The sequence below is a fragment of the Rhizoctonia solani genome, chromosome 11 (assembly GCF_016906535.1).
Source record: "Rhizoctonia solani chromosome 11, complete sequence".
NCBI classification, from domain to species: domain Eukaryota; kingdom Fungi; phylum Basidiomycota; class Agaricomycetes; order Cantharellales; family Ceratobasidiaceae; genus Rhizoctonia; species Rhizoctonia solani.
In genome coordinates this window covers 279,956-294,939 of record NC_057380.1, presented here as the reverse complement: position 1 = coordinate 294,939, position 14,984 = coordinate 279,956, and the positions used below count along the sequence as shown (strand labels likewise).

Here is a 14,984-nt window from a genome sequence, read left to right as displayed (position 1 = left end):
CGGCAGTCGATGATCCTATCACTGCAATCCAAATATGTACAAATACGTACATCTTCTTTTAACTGATGCTTCGACCCGCCACCCAGGATGATCTACCCACTTTACACATCATACGAAACGCCGCTCAGGACTCGCTCATCCAAACTGGGAGTTTGCAAGTCCTGAGCGGTATCGAGTGTGTGGAGCACTATATGCTCTTTTCGAGTTTGCAATTGGGGCCGATTGGAATGTGTCGCCTTGACCCCCGCGCTCCAAGCCATATTGAGCCTTGGTTATCCCCTCGACCGGATATATACCTCTCTTCGCTCATCGTTCATCCCAAATTTCAATCCCGTGGCTTGGGGAAACAGCTCGTCTCGGAATTGCAAGTCCTCGGGAAATCGATGGCTCTGGATGTATGGGCCGGAAATGACAAATTGCAAAGGTGGTACCAGCACCTGGGGTGGAAGCATGTAGCCACCGTGCAAGAAGGAGACCATGATCGTGGGCTTTCTCTCTCTCTTTCGTATTCGCATGAACTAATGTAACTTACAGAGACGTACGACGTAGCCGTGTATGTTTGGCCTTGAGAGTAACATGGGTGCTTTCCCGTTAAGCATCCAGCATATCATATCTTCTTATTTTGTCCATAAGACTGGTTGTTGATGATGCTGTCAGACCCCCAGAAACATATGCGGCAGTCCCAATACAGCCCCTTCCCTTGCAGTCTTCTTCGGCGAGATATCAAAGTTGCGGACACATTCTCTACCGAGCAAGACTCTTTCTTTTTGTGAAATTCGACCGTGTTGTTTATGGGCCATTAGCCGTGACCCGAGCAAGCAATAGATTGGAATTTTCGGAAGACCCCCAATCTATGCTCTCTTCTATCTGTATCAACCTAGCCTTCCCGCCTTCTATGCGGCTTTCTCGGGATTCAAGGATCGACGCATGAATCTAAACCTTTTTCAAGTCCCACCTATTATTGGGAGCACAAAAAGGTTTGAAGGCCGATTGGTCCGTTACCAACGAACCTATCGCCAATTAAGTACCAAGTTGTACGTTTATTGAACCGGCTAGACCAACGATAGGTGTTATCCTATGAAAGTTCAAACGATGTATTTAGTTATAATTTACCGTTATGCAAAGAAAGTCAACATGTTTCAGGGCAAGTGGAATATGATCGTGAGCCAATGGACAGATTAGACAACGCGACGGGAGCTTGTGAAACTTCCCCAACTCGATTGATATCCAAGCGAAACTCTTGTTCTTTGACAGACTTGAGCACTATGAACAGATGTATTTATCATTCCAGATTAGAAACTTGCTCACATTCATGGGTGAAAAGGTATTAATAAAGATCTCGCAATATATTGCAACACAATAACTGTCAATTATTGCCAAGATTTTTTTTACCTACGACTTTCTGTGGTCAGTAGCTATAAGAATCTGTCTGAATTCAATGTACAATGTATGTATGCGGGAACAATAGTACTTGTAGGATGCCTAGTGGTCATAATTGGCCGAAAACTTTCACAAGGTCAGAGTTTGTGCTTATATAATGAGCTGCTCTTTGTTCTGCATTCCTCCATTCAGCCCCTGTATCTCCAAGCTACTCACCACACACACTACACCACTTACGATGTCATATCCTGACTACCGTCTGGTATTTCTTGACGGACCAAGAGCTAATCGACATCCACAAAGCTTCCGGCGGAACGCTTGGAAACTTCAATGTCAACAGCTTCGATGACACTGAGCATGCCCGCCAATTTATCTTTAACTACCTCTGTCCACCCCGTCCGCCACTGGTATGCCTCGCTTGGCCACGAGTCGGGCGCGGCATTCATGGTGGGAAAGACTACCCGCAACATCCGCAAGGCAATGAAACCGGACCTGCAGGAGAAATGCAAGAGTATGTTTAACCGAGGTCCCAATTACTGCTTGCCGGTACCCGGTGCGAACGGGCTCAAGTGGGAGATGTTCTTCAACGATGAGAAGAGTCGTATACTCGTGCTTGATGAGTTCATGGGGTGTGTATTTAGGCTGGAATTGACTCGTATTTAATCTGACACGCCATGAATGGTAGATCGGATAAAGTAGGCGATATGTATCCATACCATCCAGAAGATGAAGATCTCACTATCTCTCGGTCGCATGATAACGGTCAAACATCTGGCAAATCTGCCCCTGCCCCTAAAAAGAGGCCTTTTCCAGATTACCGCCTGGTATATTTCTTGACTGACCAAGAGCTAATCAACATTCACAAAGCCTGCGGCGGAACGCTTGGAAACTTCAACGTCAACAGCTTCGATGATACTGAACATGCCCGCCAATTTATCTTTAACTATCTATGTCCACACCCCGTTCGCCACTGGTATGCCTCGCTTGGTCACGAGTCGGGCGCGGCATTCATGGTGGGAAAGACTACCCGCAACATCCGCAAGGCAATGAAACCGGACCTACAGGAGAAATGCAAGAGTATGTTTAACCGAGGTCCCAACTACTGCTTGCCAGTACCCGGTGCAAACGGGCTCAAGTGGGAGATGTTCTTCAACGATGAGAAGAGTCGTATACTCGTGCTTAATGAGTTCATGGGGTGCGTATTTAGGCTGAAATTGACTCGTATTTAATCTGACACGCCATGAATGGTAGATCGGACAGGGTGGGTGACCTGTATCCGTACCGTCCTGAAGGAGTGGATAATGCTGTCGCCTTCGAGAAGGCTTGCGTGCCAACTTAAGTTTATATTAGCATTGCACATATGTTTGTATTTACATTTCTTCAGCTACTTGGATCTATCTTTTTCTGCACTCGGGAGTATTGTGACAGCCAGTCGCTATTCGTTTGCAATACCACTGCTGGGCGTTGGAATATTACCTTGTTCTTATTGCGGCCATTGTTGCCCTCGTCTATATTCGAGCCCGGCCCTCTACCCCCGACCTGGAGCCCCAATAGCTTCTCTATTTGTTTCTGGTTATACTTGTTCACGGGGGCATTGCTATATGGGTAAAATAACACTCATGTGTCAGATTCGCAAGGTCAACCCCGCTGACTAAGCGGACAAGTGTCTTCCAAAGAGGCGACGCGAACGGATTTCGAGGCAGCGAAGACGGGTAGCAAACGGTTCAAGTGAATAGACGAACTGTGACGTATTTTATGGGCGAACTCGGTGTTGTAAGCAATGAGAGGCATCGGATCTTTCATGCCTGCTTACACACATAAGTCGCATACGTATACGGAGCCTCCCAGTTCGGGTGTGTTTGAAGCGATCGAGCTCGTCTGAATCTCGCTTTTTGCTTATGACTTTGATGATTGAGTGCATTCAACTACTACAGTTTGGGAAGAAAGACTGACCTGACAGCCAGCTGCTAGGGCCTGTTTTTGAACCGTTTGAACCTAATATGGGGTGTGAGTGTTGAATTATGTCGAATTAGAGGCTATAATAATCCAAATGCTCCGGTCCTCCTTTATTTACCGCAATGAGAGGCGGCCTCGTTATGAAGCACTCGATACCACCCAGTTAGCACGCGCCTTTCCAAATGTAAAGACTTCTGTTCGCTGTCTCGGCCCGGCAGAGCTCTACGGGGGCCCCAAAAACCCGGGAGCGCTCTGGAGTGCTCCGGTTTTGGAAGCCTCCTCGTTAGAATCCGACGGATCCGGATTGCTCGGCGAGCACTTGGGAGCACTCCACGAGCATTTCTGAGCGTCATACCAAACGCTCCGGAATGCTCGCCGACAATAGCGAGTCCCGGAGCGCTCCCGAGATTTTCGGGGCCCCGTAGAGAGTACCCTACAGCTGACTGGGACATCCTTGATGAGGCAAGGTGTAGCATTCCATAGATTATACATTTTGATGTTTCGAAAAGCTAATGCGTATCTTTTGCATCGAGATTCTTTCAATCTATTGACTTTGGGCTGTTGTTACTTCATTCCGGATTGTTAGTGCTCGTCTCTGCACACTAAATTGATTGTCAACTTTGTAGCAACAACACCGTTTATTTTAAACACTTGTATTGGCTGTTTTGTCAGGGTTCTTTATACTCGTCATCCTCATATAAGCCCTATTTATGACACCCTTTATTTGCACGTATTATCAATCCCGCTTTTGCTTTCCATTTTAGGATTTATCCAAGCAGCTACCCATATGGCGACCAGCCACTCATAGCGCAGAACCATGATCCAAGTTGCGCCAAGTAAATCATGCCCAAGTCCAAAGTGTATAAATACGCCGGTCGGTCTTGCTCTACCAGCATACTAACTTGCCAACTGGTTAATTCGACATCATGCAAGCACTAGGTAATCTAGTTCAAAACGTACGCTTCACTTTCATTATCCGGTAAAAATTGACATGAGTTCCGCTAGGAAATGGGATTGATCGACATCGAAGTCGAACCATCCTACAAGGCTCGTTCGGATGGATCCAAGATGAAGGCGCTTGCGTGGTTTGGAGCTCGTGATGTGCGGATGGTTCAAGTACCTGTACCAGACATTACTCAACCTGTGAGTTTCCCTTTTTTTACTGTGCTCATGTTGTATGAACCATCTTCCCTTGTCTTCTGATCAATTGAATAACCTACAAGGATGATGTCATTGTTAAAGTCACTGGCACAACTATCTGCGGATCCGACCATCGCTTGTATCATGGAGAAATTAGACCCTTGCAAAAAGGAGATATCCTGGGACACGAGGCAGGCGTCTTTTTAATAATCTTATCCTCAGTATAACAAGTGGCTATTGTTAAGTCCGTGGGTATCATTAATCGAGTTGGCGAGAACGTCGAGAATCTAAAGCCCGGTCAGCGCGTTGTAGCATCGTTCCAGATTGCGTGCGGCCAGTGCGGGTACTGCAAGCATAAATTGAGTAGTATGTGTGATAAGGCCAATAATAGCTCGTACGTCCATTTGTATTGCCTATATATCGGAATCGATTGATAGCCAGGGCGCCATAGGCTTCAGAATGCAGTATACGGAACACGTGACGGTGGATTCTTTGGCTATTCTCACTTTACCGGTGGATTCCCGGGAGGACAAGCTGAGTATGTCAAGGTACGCCGCCTTCATAATTATATTTTTCGTACACCCTTTTGATCAGAACTAGGACCCATTCGGCAATGTTAACCTCCTCCCAATGCCGGATGACGTTCCCGATGAAAAAGCTCTGTATCTATCAGATGTAGTTCCAACTGCTTATCATTGCGTTGTTGATACGGGCGTCCAAGAAGGAGATATAGTCGCTATTTGGGTGGGTACCAATCTTCCTCTTATAAGGGTGACTGTCATTTAGATATTCTGTGAAGGGCTTGGGACCCATCGGTCAATACGCCGCTCGCTGGTGCCAAATCAAAGGTGCTAAGCGTGTTATTGGAATCGATTCACATCCCGGCCGGCTGGCGTTTGCGGCCGGTAAGCTCGGAATCGAGACCGTAAACTTTAAAGAACATACGGACGTACCTAAGCGACTCCATGAGCTCGTACCGGGCGGTGTGGATGTTGCACTCGATTGTGGCAAGTGCTCTCATTATTGATGGGAGAAAAGGTTAACGTGAAGGACAGGAACGTTCCACGAGACTAAGACCTTTGCGCATAAAGCTCAGAAGGCACTTATGCTTGAGACTGATGTCTCAGAAACACCCAATGAAATGATCAAGTCTGTTCGAAAGATGGGCCGATGCGGTGTGATTGCAGATTATGTTGGCTTCACAAATCAATTCAATATCGGAGCTATGATGGAAAAGGGAATCAGATTTATTGGAAACGGGCAATGTGAGCTTTATACGTTGCTTCCTACAAATGCTGATCTAACCTCTGTAGCACCCACTCACAAGTACTGGAAGGAGATATTGGATTAGTACATTATTCCGGGGAAATTCGATCCGACATTGTGAGTTATCCTTTCAAATTTAATGGATGAACACCAACCTAGCGTGATGTAGTTTGGTCACACATCAGGTTCCAATCGAAGATATGTAAGTATTTCTTCAACTCCATATAATTCGACCTAGAATCACATTCAACAATAGGGCTAAGCTATATGCGGCATTTGACAAGCGCATTGATGGAGTGGAGAAAGTCTTTGTGGAAACCAAGTTCTCCAACCCGCCGTCCAAGGGATGCCCGGCCACGTCCAGGGTAGACGAATGGGAAAGTAACAAGCACTAAACGACTCGAAGAACGCAAGTAGGTTTACCGTGTAAGATCTGGAATTGAATACACATGATGTCCAGAACTGGTGATGCGGAACGGTGTTTGTACATATTTGTATGTCTCCTTCTTAGGGTTCCACGTGAGCTTCTTTGAGAAGTCTCTCGATTCTGAATCTAATTATGACGACCGATCGTAACTGGGGCGACGTCAGACGCGTCATGACTTAGTCTTACTCGCATAAATACACGGACAACGATCGCTTTAAGGTCAAACCGTCCTATCAATTCATTTGACAGCTTTATTGAAACTATGCAAGCAGCAGCCAATGCAGTCCAAAACGTATCTGGGAGTCCCTTCATCCTTACGCTATGCTAACCAGGTTTCACAGCACATGGGACTTGTTGAAGTCCCAGTCGAGCCATCTTACAAGGCTCGCGAGGATGGGTCCAAGATGAAGGCACTCGCCTGGTTTGGATCCAATGATGTACGAATGACTCAGGTTCCTGTCCCAGATATCACCCAGCCCGTAAGTCTTTTCCGTTTTTTTTTGGTATTTATGTAATCTGAGTTGAATTGGACAGGACGATGTGATTGTCAAAGTCACCGGGACGACCATTTGTGGATCTGATTTGCATTTGTACCATGGAGAGATCGTGGCCTTGCAGAAGGGGGATATTCTCGGACACGAAGCGAGTCACTTTATACTTGGATTAATGTCTTATCCTGACTTCTATCGGAATAGTTCATGGGTGTCGTAGACAGAGTCGGAGAGAACGTCAAGAACCTAAAGCCTGGTCAACGAGTGGTTGCTTCATTCCAAATTGCATGCGGCCAGTGCAGTTACTGCAAACAGAAGCTGAGCAGCATGTGCGACAAGACAAACAACAGCTCGTATGTCCGCTCGTTCATCCATCACTGGCCCTGATATTGAGACGAATCGATATAGCCTGCAGAACGCTATGTACGGAACCCGCGATGCCGGATTCTTCGGCTATTCTCACTTCACTGGTGGGTTCCCAGGTGGACAGGCGGAGTACGTCAAGGTAAGTAGATATGCTGTTCCACCGTCTTTCATCTCGTTTGCAAATTGAACGCTGTGCAGGTTCCGTACGGAAACGTCAACCTCCTGCCGATCCCGGACAATGTAACGGATGAGCAAGCCATCTATCTTTCGGACGTGATCCCTACCAGCTATCATTGCGTTGTCGACACTGGGGTGAAGGAAGGTGATATCGTAGCCGTCTGGGTATGCTCTTATGTTTTCTTTCTTACAAACATCCTTGACGCTCGTTGATCTAGGGTCTTGGTCCGATTGGCCAGTGTGTTGCCCGCTGGGCGCAAATCAAGGGTGCCAAGCGTGTAATTGGTATTGACTCACACCCTCAGCGCCTGGCCTTTGCATCTGAGAAGCTCGGCATCGAGACCTTGAACTTTAAGGAACACTCGGATGTTCTGAGGAGACTACGCGAGCTTGTTCCTGGTGGAGTGGATGTCGCACTCGACTGCGGTAAGTGATGTGTATTGTTCCGTCGAGAAGGAATGTCTAAACGAACTGCGGACAGGAACCTTCCACGAGCCCAAGACTCTGTTGCACAAAGTTCAAAAGACCTTGATGCTCGAAACTGATGTTTCGGAAACCGCCAACGAGATGATCAAGTCTGTGAGAAAGATGGGTCGATGTGGTGTCATTGCCGCCTATTCGGGATACACCAACCAGTTCAACATTGGTGCACTGATGGAGAAGGGAGTGAGGTTTATCGGTAACGGCCAAGGTGGGTCCTTTTACTCTCGATGATTTTCCAGTGCTGATTCAATGCAGCTCCGGTTCATTTGTACTGGGAGGAAATTCTAAACGACTATATCATTCCTGGAAAGTTCGACCCAACCTTGTGAGTAAATGCTACTTTCGGACGAGAATAGCACTGACCGAGCTTGAATAGCATGATCACCCACCGTGTTCCAATCGATGACATGTATGTTTCATTACAGGCCATCAGTCTGATGATTACTGACACAACTTATAGGGCCAAACTGTACGCCGCCTTCGACAAGCGTATCGCTGGAGTCGAGAAGGTGTTTGTCGAAACTCGGTTCTCCAACCCACCGTCCCAGGGATGTCCGACGGTGTCTAGGGTAGATGACTGGGAGACGGCTACACACTAAGTGAAATAATTTGTCGAATGTATAGTATAATGTAGTTGTATCGATATAATGTACCGTGGGTTATGGCCTAAAAATTCACCTAGTTGATTGCTTAACATATTGCGTTGCCCTACTACAATGAATAGAAAAGGCTGATTTGTGAGCTTGACTTGGATGAATTAGTGAGTGTGGTGCGTACTGGACGTATCGAAGCGATGCCGCCCGATCACAAACTATCTAGGGATCCAGCCGTCTACCTCTCGACTTTTATCGTACGTAATGCGTATACATGTGCGCATTATCCGGAATGAGCCCTTGAATAGTCGCAAGGTTGAGTTGAATTCCCCCATCTGTGGGATATTTCAGTCACTGAGCGCTTATTACATGACGAACTTCGCATTTCATCGTAAATTACAAGACTGTGGTCTCGAGGGAGCATCAATTAATCACCGCCCTCCTCGCAACCATATACAAAAATAGGTCGGAGCACGAGAATTTACTCTGGAACTCACCCATTGATACAACAATAAACTGGGCCTCATGTCTTCGCGGCAACGAATAGCAAAGCAGACCAAAGTGAAGGGAACGCTCACAGATGAGAACAGCTCCGGTGTGGCTGTAATCAACCCCCTTCCACCAAAGATCCTTGTTTCGCATTCTAGAGCTTTCGGGGGCAACACCATGTCAGCTTGCCCCGTTTCCATTGGACCGTATCCACAAAGAACTGGACATGTTCGAGCATTTATCATACCCCAATCTTAATAGAAACAATGTATCCAACCGATCTGGTCAGTGGGGTTTACTACGAGAATACTCATTTGGTGATGTTCTACAAGATGAAGCCCAAAATTGTGGGATTTCTCAATCGCGCCCGACTTTTGCTGATCGACCCCAAAAACCAGGAATCCGCAGCCGGACGGCGTATAGAACTGCCGATTCGTGGAAATAGCGGTAGGATTTTGCCAGCCACCCGCATATAATGTGTAGGTTCTGGATTCTGATTGGAACTTGTTGACTGAAATTTGGGCGTGTCTTACCCGTGTCTAAAATAGCAGGACATGTTAGTGCTTATCTGAACCAACCCTTGTCGACACATTCCGCTGAATCTGATTTCATGTCAAAAAAAATTAGCCTGCTCGCGCAATTGATGCAGTGTTCAGAGAAAATGTTGAATTAGAAAGAAATATAAAATGATAACTTTTAAAGGGACGTCCTAGCGTGGACCAATTATCCCGCGAAGTGGGTGTACAACATGGCAAGAGACAATATACTCGAACAAAACAAGAAAAGAAAGGCTGCTCATGAAGAATTGGGGCAGGCTTTTCAAGGCAACCGATTCGACTTTCCTAGCTCAATTTCATATGCAGATTGCTGCAAATCCTAATGGATTAGTGCGACATGCGCTTCTTTGATTGACCATGAGCTCGAGAAGCTCCAGCGCCCGCAGAGGTCTTACGCGAACCGTACTGAGGCCAGTGTGTCAGGATTGAGGTCGAGTGTGTGTTTACTTGACTTACTAAGGGAGGACCGGGAATCTTGTATACCGAGGCAGCGATTCCGTGCTTATCATAAGGCTCATAGATGTTGACAACGCCATCCTGAGGACGGTAGAGTTGGGTCGCTGGAGTAGTCGGAGGTGTAGCATTGCCTCCGCCAGTGACCTTGATCTGAACGCACACCGGATACTACAGAAGACATTTAACTCGTGGTCATAGATCACAGGACTAGGGATCCTTACATATTGAGCACCTTGTCCACCACTATGAGCATCGTGGAGAGAAATAAGCTCATGACGAAGAAGATATTCTCCAGGCATAATGTCGGAGGGAATCGTGACATAGTTCCAGCTATCCTCGTACTGCATTCGGTTTTGAGCCCACATTCCTTGGCCCCACGGAAGATGGTCGTTCCCAGACTGGTTAGGCTGGCGAGACGCGACCAATCCCTCTTCAAGGATCTTGAAGAATCCGGCGCCGGAAGGGTTGAACTCAGAGCACTTGCCGTTGCAGGAGGCTAAGTAAGCGATAGCGGGACCTTCTGGGTGAGGCCACTGCTTCTTGTCTGGGCCACCATCGCCACCCCACCTAATGCCAACTTGACCTCCAGCAGGAACTTCGGGAGTCAGCTTGCGAGGAGTGTATCCAGCAGAAGAGCAAGCAATGTCCCTATCAACGGGTAAGCGTTTGAACAAACGTTCGGTTACTTTAAGGAAGGAACTTACGGCGAATTGACGTTCTGGGCGTGTACAAAGCCAAGGTCACTAGGGAGCGCACGGACAGGGGATTTGTCGTTTTCAGGGGTATTGTAATTCTGAAATATCAAGAAAATTAGCATGGTTGGCACTGGTCGCTGCAGAGACAGCCTCACCTCTGAACCTGGATAGTAAACATTATTAATCCGGACACCAGTGACTTTACCGTGACCAGCAACAAGTGCGGCCGAGGCTAAAAGAATAAAGCCAGCAGAAAACACCATTGTAAACGAAGGTGGCTACGATGAATGAATGAAAACAACAGTCTTGTTCAAAGCCAAGTCCTAAACGGTAGGGGAGAATAGGAGAGTGTCGTAAACAGGCCTCGAGTCAAGGTTTGAAATAAATACCGCACAGATGCTTTGATGCTCCACTCCGTCATTGATTTGGCAATCTTGTAACGCCAAATTTAGCCAGGAATATTGAAATACACGCTTCGATCATACAATCGACAGGATCTTACAATAGATATTGACTTCTTTAGCATCGAAGAAGTGCGGGGCTTTTAATTGTCAACGCCAAGTTTCTGCCAATCGGGCACAAGTCAAAGCAAAACTCCTGGACTTCTGAGTCAGAAGCTCTAGTCGAAGTCTTCTCTTGTTGAGTTGAGTGCCCAATTTGTAAAGTATATGTGTTGACTTTGCATCCCCCAAAATCGAGGGGATTGGCTGTTTTCAATCAAAACGGATTCGACTGTGTTGATTCTGAATGTGCGATGGAGATGGCGACCTCTCATATTCTAATACTGGAGAATGATACGATCGTAACATGCTCATAGTCCATCAATACATAGGGTTGGAGCAACTCTTCCGATTTACGGGTAACTAGCCCATACGGATGAACAGCTGGCTCTTCGAGGTGTATTGATATACCTGGGACGCTTGTATAAACTGTCGCAAAGATATTGAAACCCCCAAGAATTCCCGTGGCCTATAAGAGCTACGGGAGCGCAAAATCGTTTTATTGAGGGATAGCCTTTTGTATAGGTAGGGATAATGTATGCTGGTCTGCATGGCTTGGATATCTATGGTTTACTTCTACACACCATAATTGCAAGCCTTTCGTACACTGTTTGTGTGAAAGGCAGAGTGTACCACCACAATAATGGGTGAAAGGCTACAAATGATCTGAGAGCATCACGCATATATTCTGGTCATACCAACATATACCTTTAGCACTTTGGATCAAGCTTCATGGCTGCTGGGAGCCACAGCCTGAATCATCATTTTCTTATGAATTTATTTCGATGTGGGAGAACTGTGATGGATAAAGAAGTGCAAAAAGATAATCGTCATGTCACGGCCAGATTGCTAATTGAGTTGCATGTCGCAGATGGCAACAGCCCGGGGAATTGCTTCTTGGATACATGTCGCCATGCTGAGCCCCTAAAGTACAGAAATCGCACTTCCCGCCAGGATTTGACTCAGCATCTCCGCATAAAGCCTAAAAATCCGCAGTAATAATTCATACATGGGCGAGCTGAATGTACAAGCTCAGGGAGATAATAATAACAAGATTTTGGCGTTCAGAATATCTTGATTTTGGGTTCCATTGCACTTGGAGTAGGGCTCGATGGCTGCGAAGCTTACCCTCAGAATGAGCTTGCTCTTGTGTATCTATCATAAGATCAACATTACGCGAAGACAACCCCAACCGCTCCCCGAGTGGTACAGCGCTTGGGGACATGTCTTTGTCTTCCCAGATGTGAAAGGGTTTCCTCACAGTCCGGCCCCCAAGATATCTTGACATGGCTTGTATCTGCCGCATGGTCCCACGGTCGATTAGGATTTTCTAGGTTGATCATATATATATGATTCGTACTCTCTAGACATCTTATCAAAAAAATTCTGAGTTCCGGGCCCCTGCTCTTTGTGTGTATTATAATCGGTCTACACGCCATAAAGTATATGCATTTTCCACCTGAAATATTTGTACCGCGAAAAACATTCTTGACTACAAGGATGTAACTTAAGGTCATAGCTTCGAGGCATTCGATCGTGACAGCTTGTAGGATAGCTTTTCAAACGTGAAGATCATTATTTTCTGACACTAGACTGTTCGAAGCAAGTGAGACCACCTTACTTGAGCGTCATATTGAACATATTTTCAGGTACAACCTGTTGTATCTCTTATCTTTTGTGCAGGTGCAGTGGACTTGACTCTTGATTCAACTTAAACACCCGCGCCCATGACCATCATGATGCAGCTCCACTGATGATTAATTGCACAGGCGGCTTGGAATTTTGGATCTCTTGCTTGTTTTTGAAATTGATTTGCCCTGAGGTGAAATGATAATAGTAACGACCATTCTTTCCCTATCGACCAGATCCCAAACTATAAATATGATCGAACAATTGAGAATAGCAGGAGATCAACTCCGCACAGCCTGGGATAACTACTTCCGTGTCTACTCACGCCTGGAATATGACTATCCTGGAAAAAAGACATCTAGTGGCTATAGTTTCCCCCTGGAGATCGCTCGTCAACTCGAAACAGAACTAGCCTTTATTTCCTCTTATGAACCGAAAATACAAGAAATCAAAGTCACCATAGGTAGCACTCGTAATTACTGTTGTGGCCTCGCTCCAATCAACACCCTTCCTCCCGAAATATTAGCTCGTATATTTTATCTGTCATTACCGCCGTCTTGCGACATTCATTTAATTTCCTCCGGTAACGCACATTACTCTCGATACCCAGACCATTTAGGACAGGTGTGCGCCCTCTGGCGTAGAGTCGCCATTTCCACCCAAGCCTTGTGGTGCCATATTGACTTATCAGATATTAGGCCGTACTCTGAAGGACTAGTGACTCGGGCAAGTATACATGCCGCGCGTGCGGGAAAGCTCCCAATCGAGCTTCATATCTTCACAAACGACGATTACAGCTTTGAATGCAATAATCGATACCTATTTCTACCTCATATTTCCCGACGCGTCGAAACCCTGGAGCTTAGGATGGCGGGACCGTTCCGAGAATTTCATAGTGGCCTATTCAAGCTCTTGCTCCAAAAACATCCCATTCTTGACAAACTCGCGCTGAGTTCCGAGAGCTCTTATTATAATAATTTTCTCGTTAGCAACTCATACGACACTATCGATTGGGGAAGGGACTCCTGGCCCCTTATCATAGATTGCTCCGAGGATGACATCGAGAATTCTTTTTCCTCTCTGTCGGTACTGCATCTACGTGGCATCTTTCCATTGTGGAATAGTACAGCATACCACGGACTTGTAGACCTTCGTTTGTTATCGACACCCAACTGGTCCCACATTGGGGAGGCGGAGCTTATAACTATTCTGAGGTCGAGTCCAGGACTACGTATTTTACATTTTGGACTCCAAATAGACGATCCTATTGCAGGTGATGAAGGAGTGACGCCACTACCTCTGAAAGATCTGCAGGTCGTTCACATATTTGTTGAAGACCATGAAGAAATGCGTTTACATCCTGATAGTATTCTTCGACTGCTAGCCCCGGGTCGAGAGCTTCTCCAGCTTTGCATTAGTGGCTTTTACACACCGGGAACCGATTCTGTCACAGAACTAGAGAAGTTCATTTTCCGCTCGAGACTATCACATTTCTACTCTCGATACAACTTCCCGCCACTCAGTCTGTTGCTTCACCAAGCAGGTGACATCCAGCGCATTGTGCTCAAAGACCTGGGCTATCAGAATCGTGTCGAACTTCCCGCTACATGGATGCAGATCAAGCAATTTGCATCACTACCCCGTCTCACATCCATAGATATTATAGATTCGGCTCTACTCCAAAGTGACGTCCGCTTGTTGTACGAGTGCTGCCCTAGTGGTATCACACTGCAGTCCTCCAGGGTCGTCGAAGTCGATTTGGAGGCTGATATCGAGTTTATACTACTTAGTCCGGATGAACTAGTAGAAACCTTTCCAGGAATTAGTCTAGAAGAAAACGATCGTATTTATTGCGACGATTCTACTCTAGGTTGGGATGAATGGATTGGGATTGCCTAGATTGGGATGCCGTAGACTGGGATTGGTAAACGATTCGCCTTCCAGCCATTCTTGGGTATGTAACTCTGCCACTGACTGGTCATTCGGTGGTGCTGATTTTATTTACTACCCAGTTTGGCAAACTATTGTACACATCGATCTTATTTACCTATATAACGATAGCCGTCAAGTCCGAGGAACGCACACCACATAATAGGATACATAGGAAATACAGGTTATTGTGCCTTCTTTTGGGTTAGATACAATTTTTTTTTATTCGCGATGGTTCTGGTCTTTTGCCCGTGAGCCTTTGGTTCAGATAAAATACCAGCTGCATATGTTCGAACCTATATCATTATCGGCCCGAAACTTAATCCTGAGCCCAATAATTTAATTGGTGACATAGATGACGGGGAGGCGCCAAGTGCACTAAGTTCATTTCCTTCCAGTCTTCATTTATTGCATGACGTATATGTATATGAGCCAGACGCCAAAGGGCGC

The 14,984-nt window shown here is 46.3% G+C and overlaps 6 protein-coding genes across 6 annotated transcripts; 5 read left to right on the top strand and 1 right to left on the bottom strand.

Annotated features, from left to right (window-relative positions):
- Positions 1-65: 65 nt before the first annotated feature.
- On the top strand, positions 66-569 carry RhiXN_10172 (GNAT family acetyltransferase; the record flags this gene model as incomplete). The annotated part of the gene is made up of 2 exons (XM_043329988.1): positions 66-483; positions 535-569. The coding sequence occupies 2 exons, from the start codon at positions 66-68 to the stop codon at positions 567-569; spliced, it is 453 nt and encodes a 150-aa protein (XP_043184085.1).
- A 1,049-nt stretch (positions 570-1,618) lies between these two features.
- RhiXN_10171 (uncharacterized protein) lies at positions 1,619-2,719 on the top strand (the record flags this gene model as incomplete). The annotated part of the gene is made up of 4 exons (XM_043329987.1): positions 1,619-1,642; positions 1,684-2,009; positions 2,066-2,575; positions 2,632-2,719. 4 exons carry the CDS (start codon positions 1,619-1,621, stop codon positions 2,717-2,719), a joined length of 948 nt encoding a protein of 315 aa, XP_043184084.1.
- Positions 2,720-4,262: 1,543 nt separating this feature from the next.
- On the top strand, positions 4,263-6,137 carry RhiXN_10170 (alcohol dehydrogenase; the record flags this gene model as incomplete). The annotated part of the gene is made up of 10 exons (XM_043329986.1): positions 4,263-4,292; positions 4,342-4,479; positions 4,722-4,870; positions 4,928-5,024; positions 5,077-5,220; positions 5,276-5,381; positions 5,568-5,741; positions 5,804-5,859; positions 5,928-5,944; positions 5,999-6,137. 10 exons carry the CDS (start codon positions 4,263-4,265, stop codon positions 6,135-6,137), a joined length of 1,050 nt encoding a protein of 349 aa, XP_043184083.1.
- A 294-nt stretch (positions 6,138-6,431) lies between these two features.
- RhiXN_10169 (alcohol dehydrogenase) lies at positions 6,432-8,285 on the top strand (the record flags this gene model as incomplete). The annotated part of the gene is made up of 11 exons (XM_043329985.1): positions 6,432-6,461; positions 6,511-6,648; positions 6,704-6,775; positions 6,865-7,013; positions 7,069-7,165; positions 7,225-7,368; positions 7,422-7,629; positions 7,685-7,894; positions 7,942-8,011; positions 8,063-8,095; positions 8,147-8,285. The coding sequence occupies 11 exons, from the start codon at positions 6,432-6,434 to the stop codon at positions 8,283-8,285; spliced, it is 1,290 nt and encodes a 429-aa protein (XP_043184082.1).
- A 1,367-nt stretch (positions 8,286-9,652) lies between these two features.
- RhiXN_10168 (glycoside hydrolase family 61 protein) lies at positions 9,653-10,739 on the bottom strand (the record flags this gene model as incomplete). The annotated part of the gene is made up of 5 exons (XM_043329984.1): positions 9,653-9,730; positions 9,782-9,949; positions 10,003-10,429; positions 10,486-10,574; positions 10,632-10,739. The coding sequence occupies 5 exons, from the start codon at positions 10,737-10,739 to the stop codon at positions 9,653-9,655; spliced, it is 870 nt and encodes a 289-aa protein (XP_043184081.1).
- A 2,118-nt stretch (positions 10,740-12,857) lies between these two features.
- RhiXN_10167 (F-box-like protein) lies at positions 12,858-14,504 on the top strand (the record flags this gene model as incomplete). Its single annotated transcript, XM_043329983.1, has 1 exon — positions 12,858-14,504. One exon carries the CDS (start codon positions 12,858-12,860, stop codon positions 14,502-14,504), a length of 1,647 nt encoding a protein of 548 aa, XP_043184080.1.
- Between the last annotated feature and the right edge of the window lie 480 nt (positions 14,505-14,984).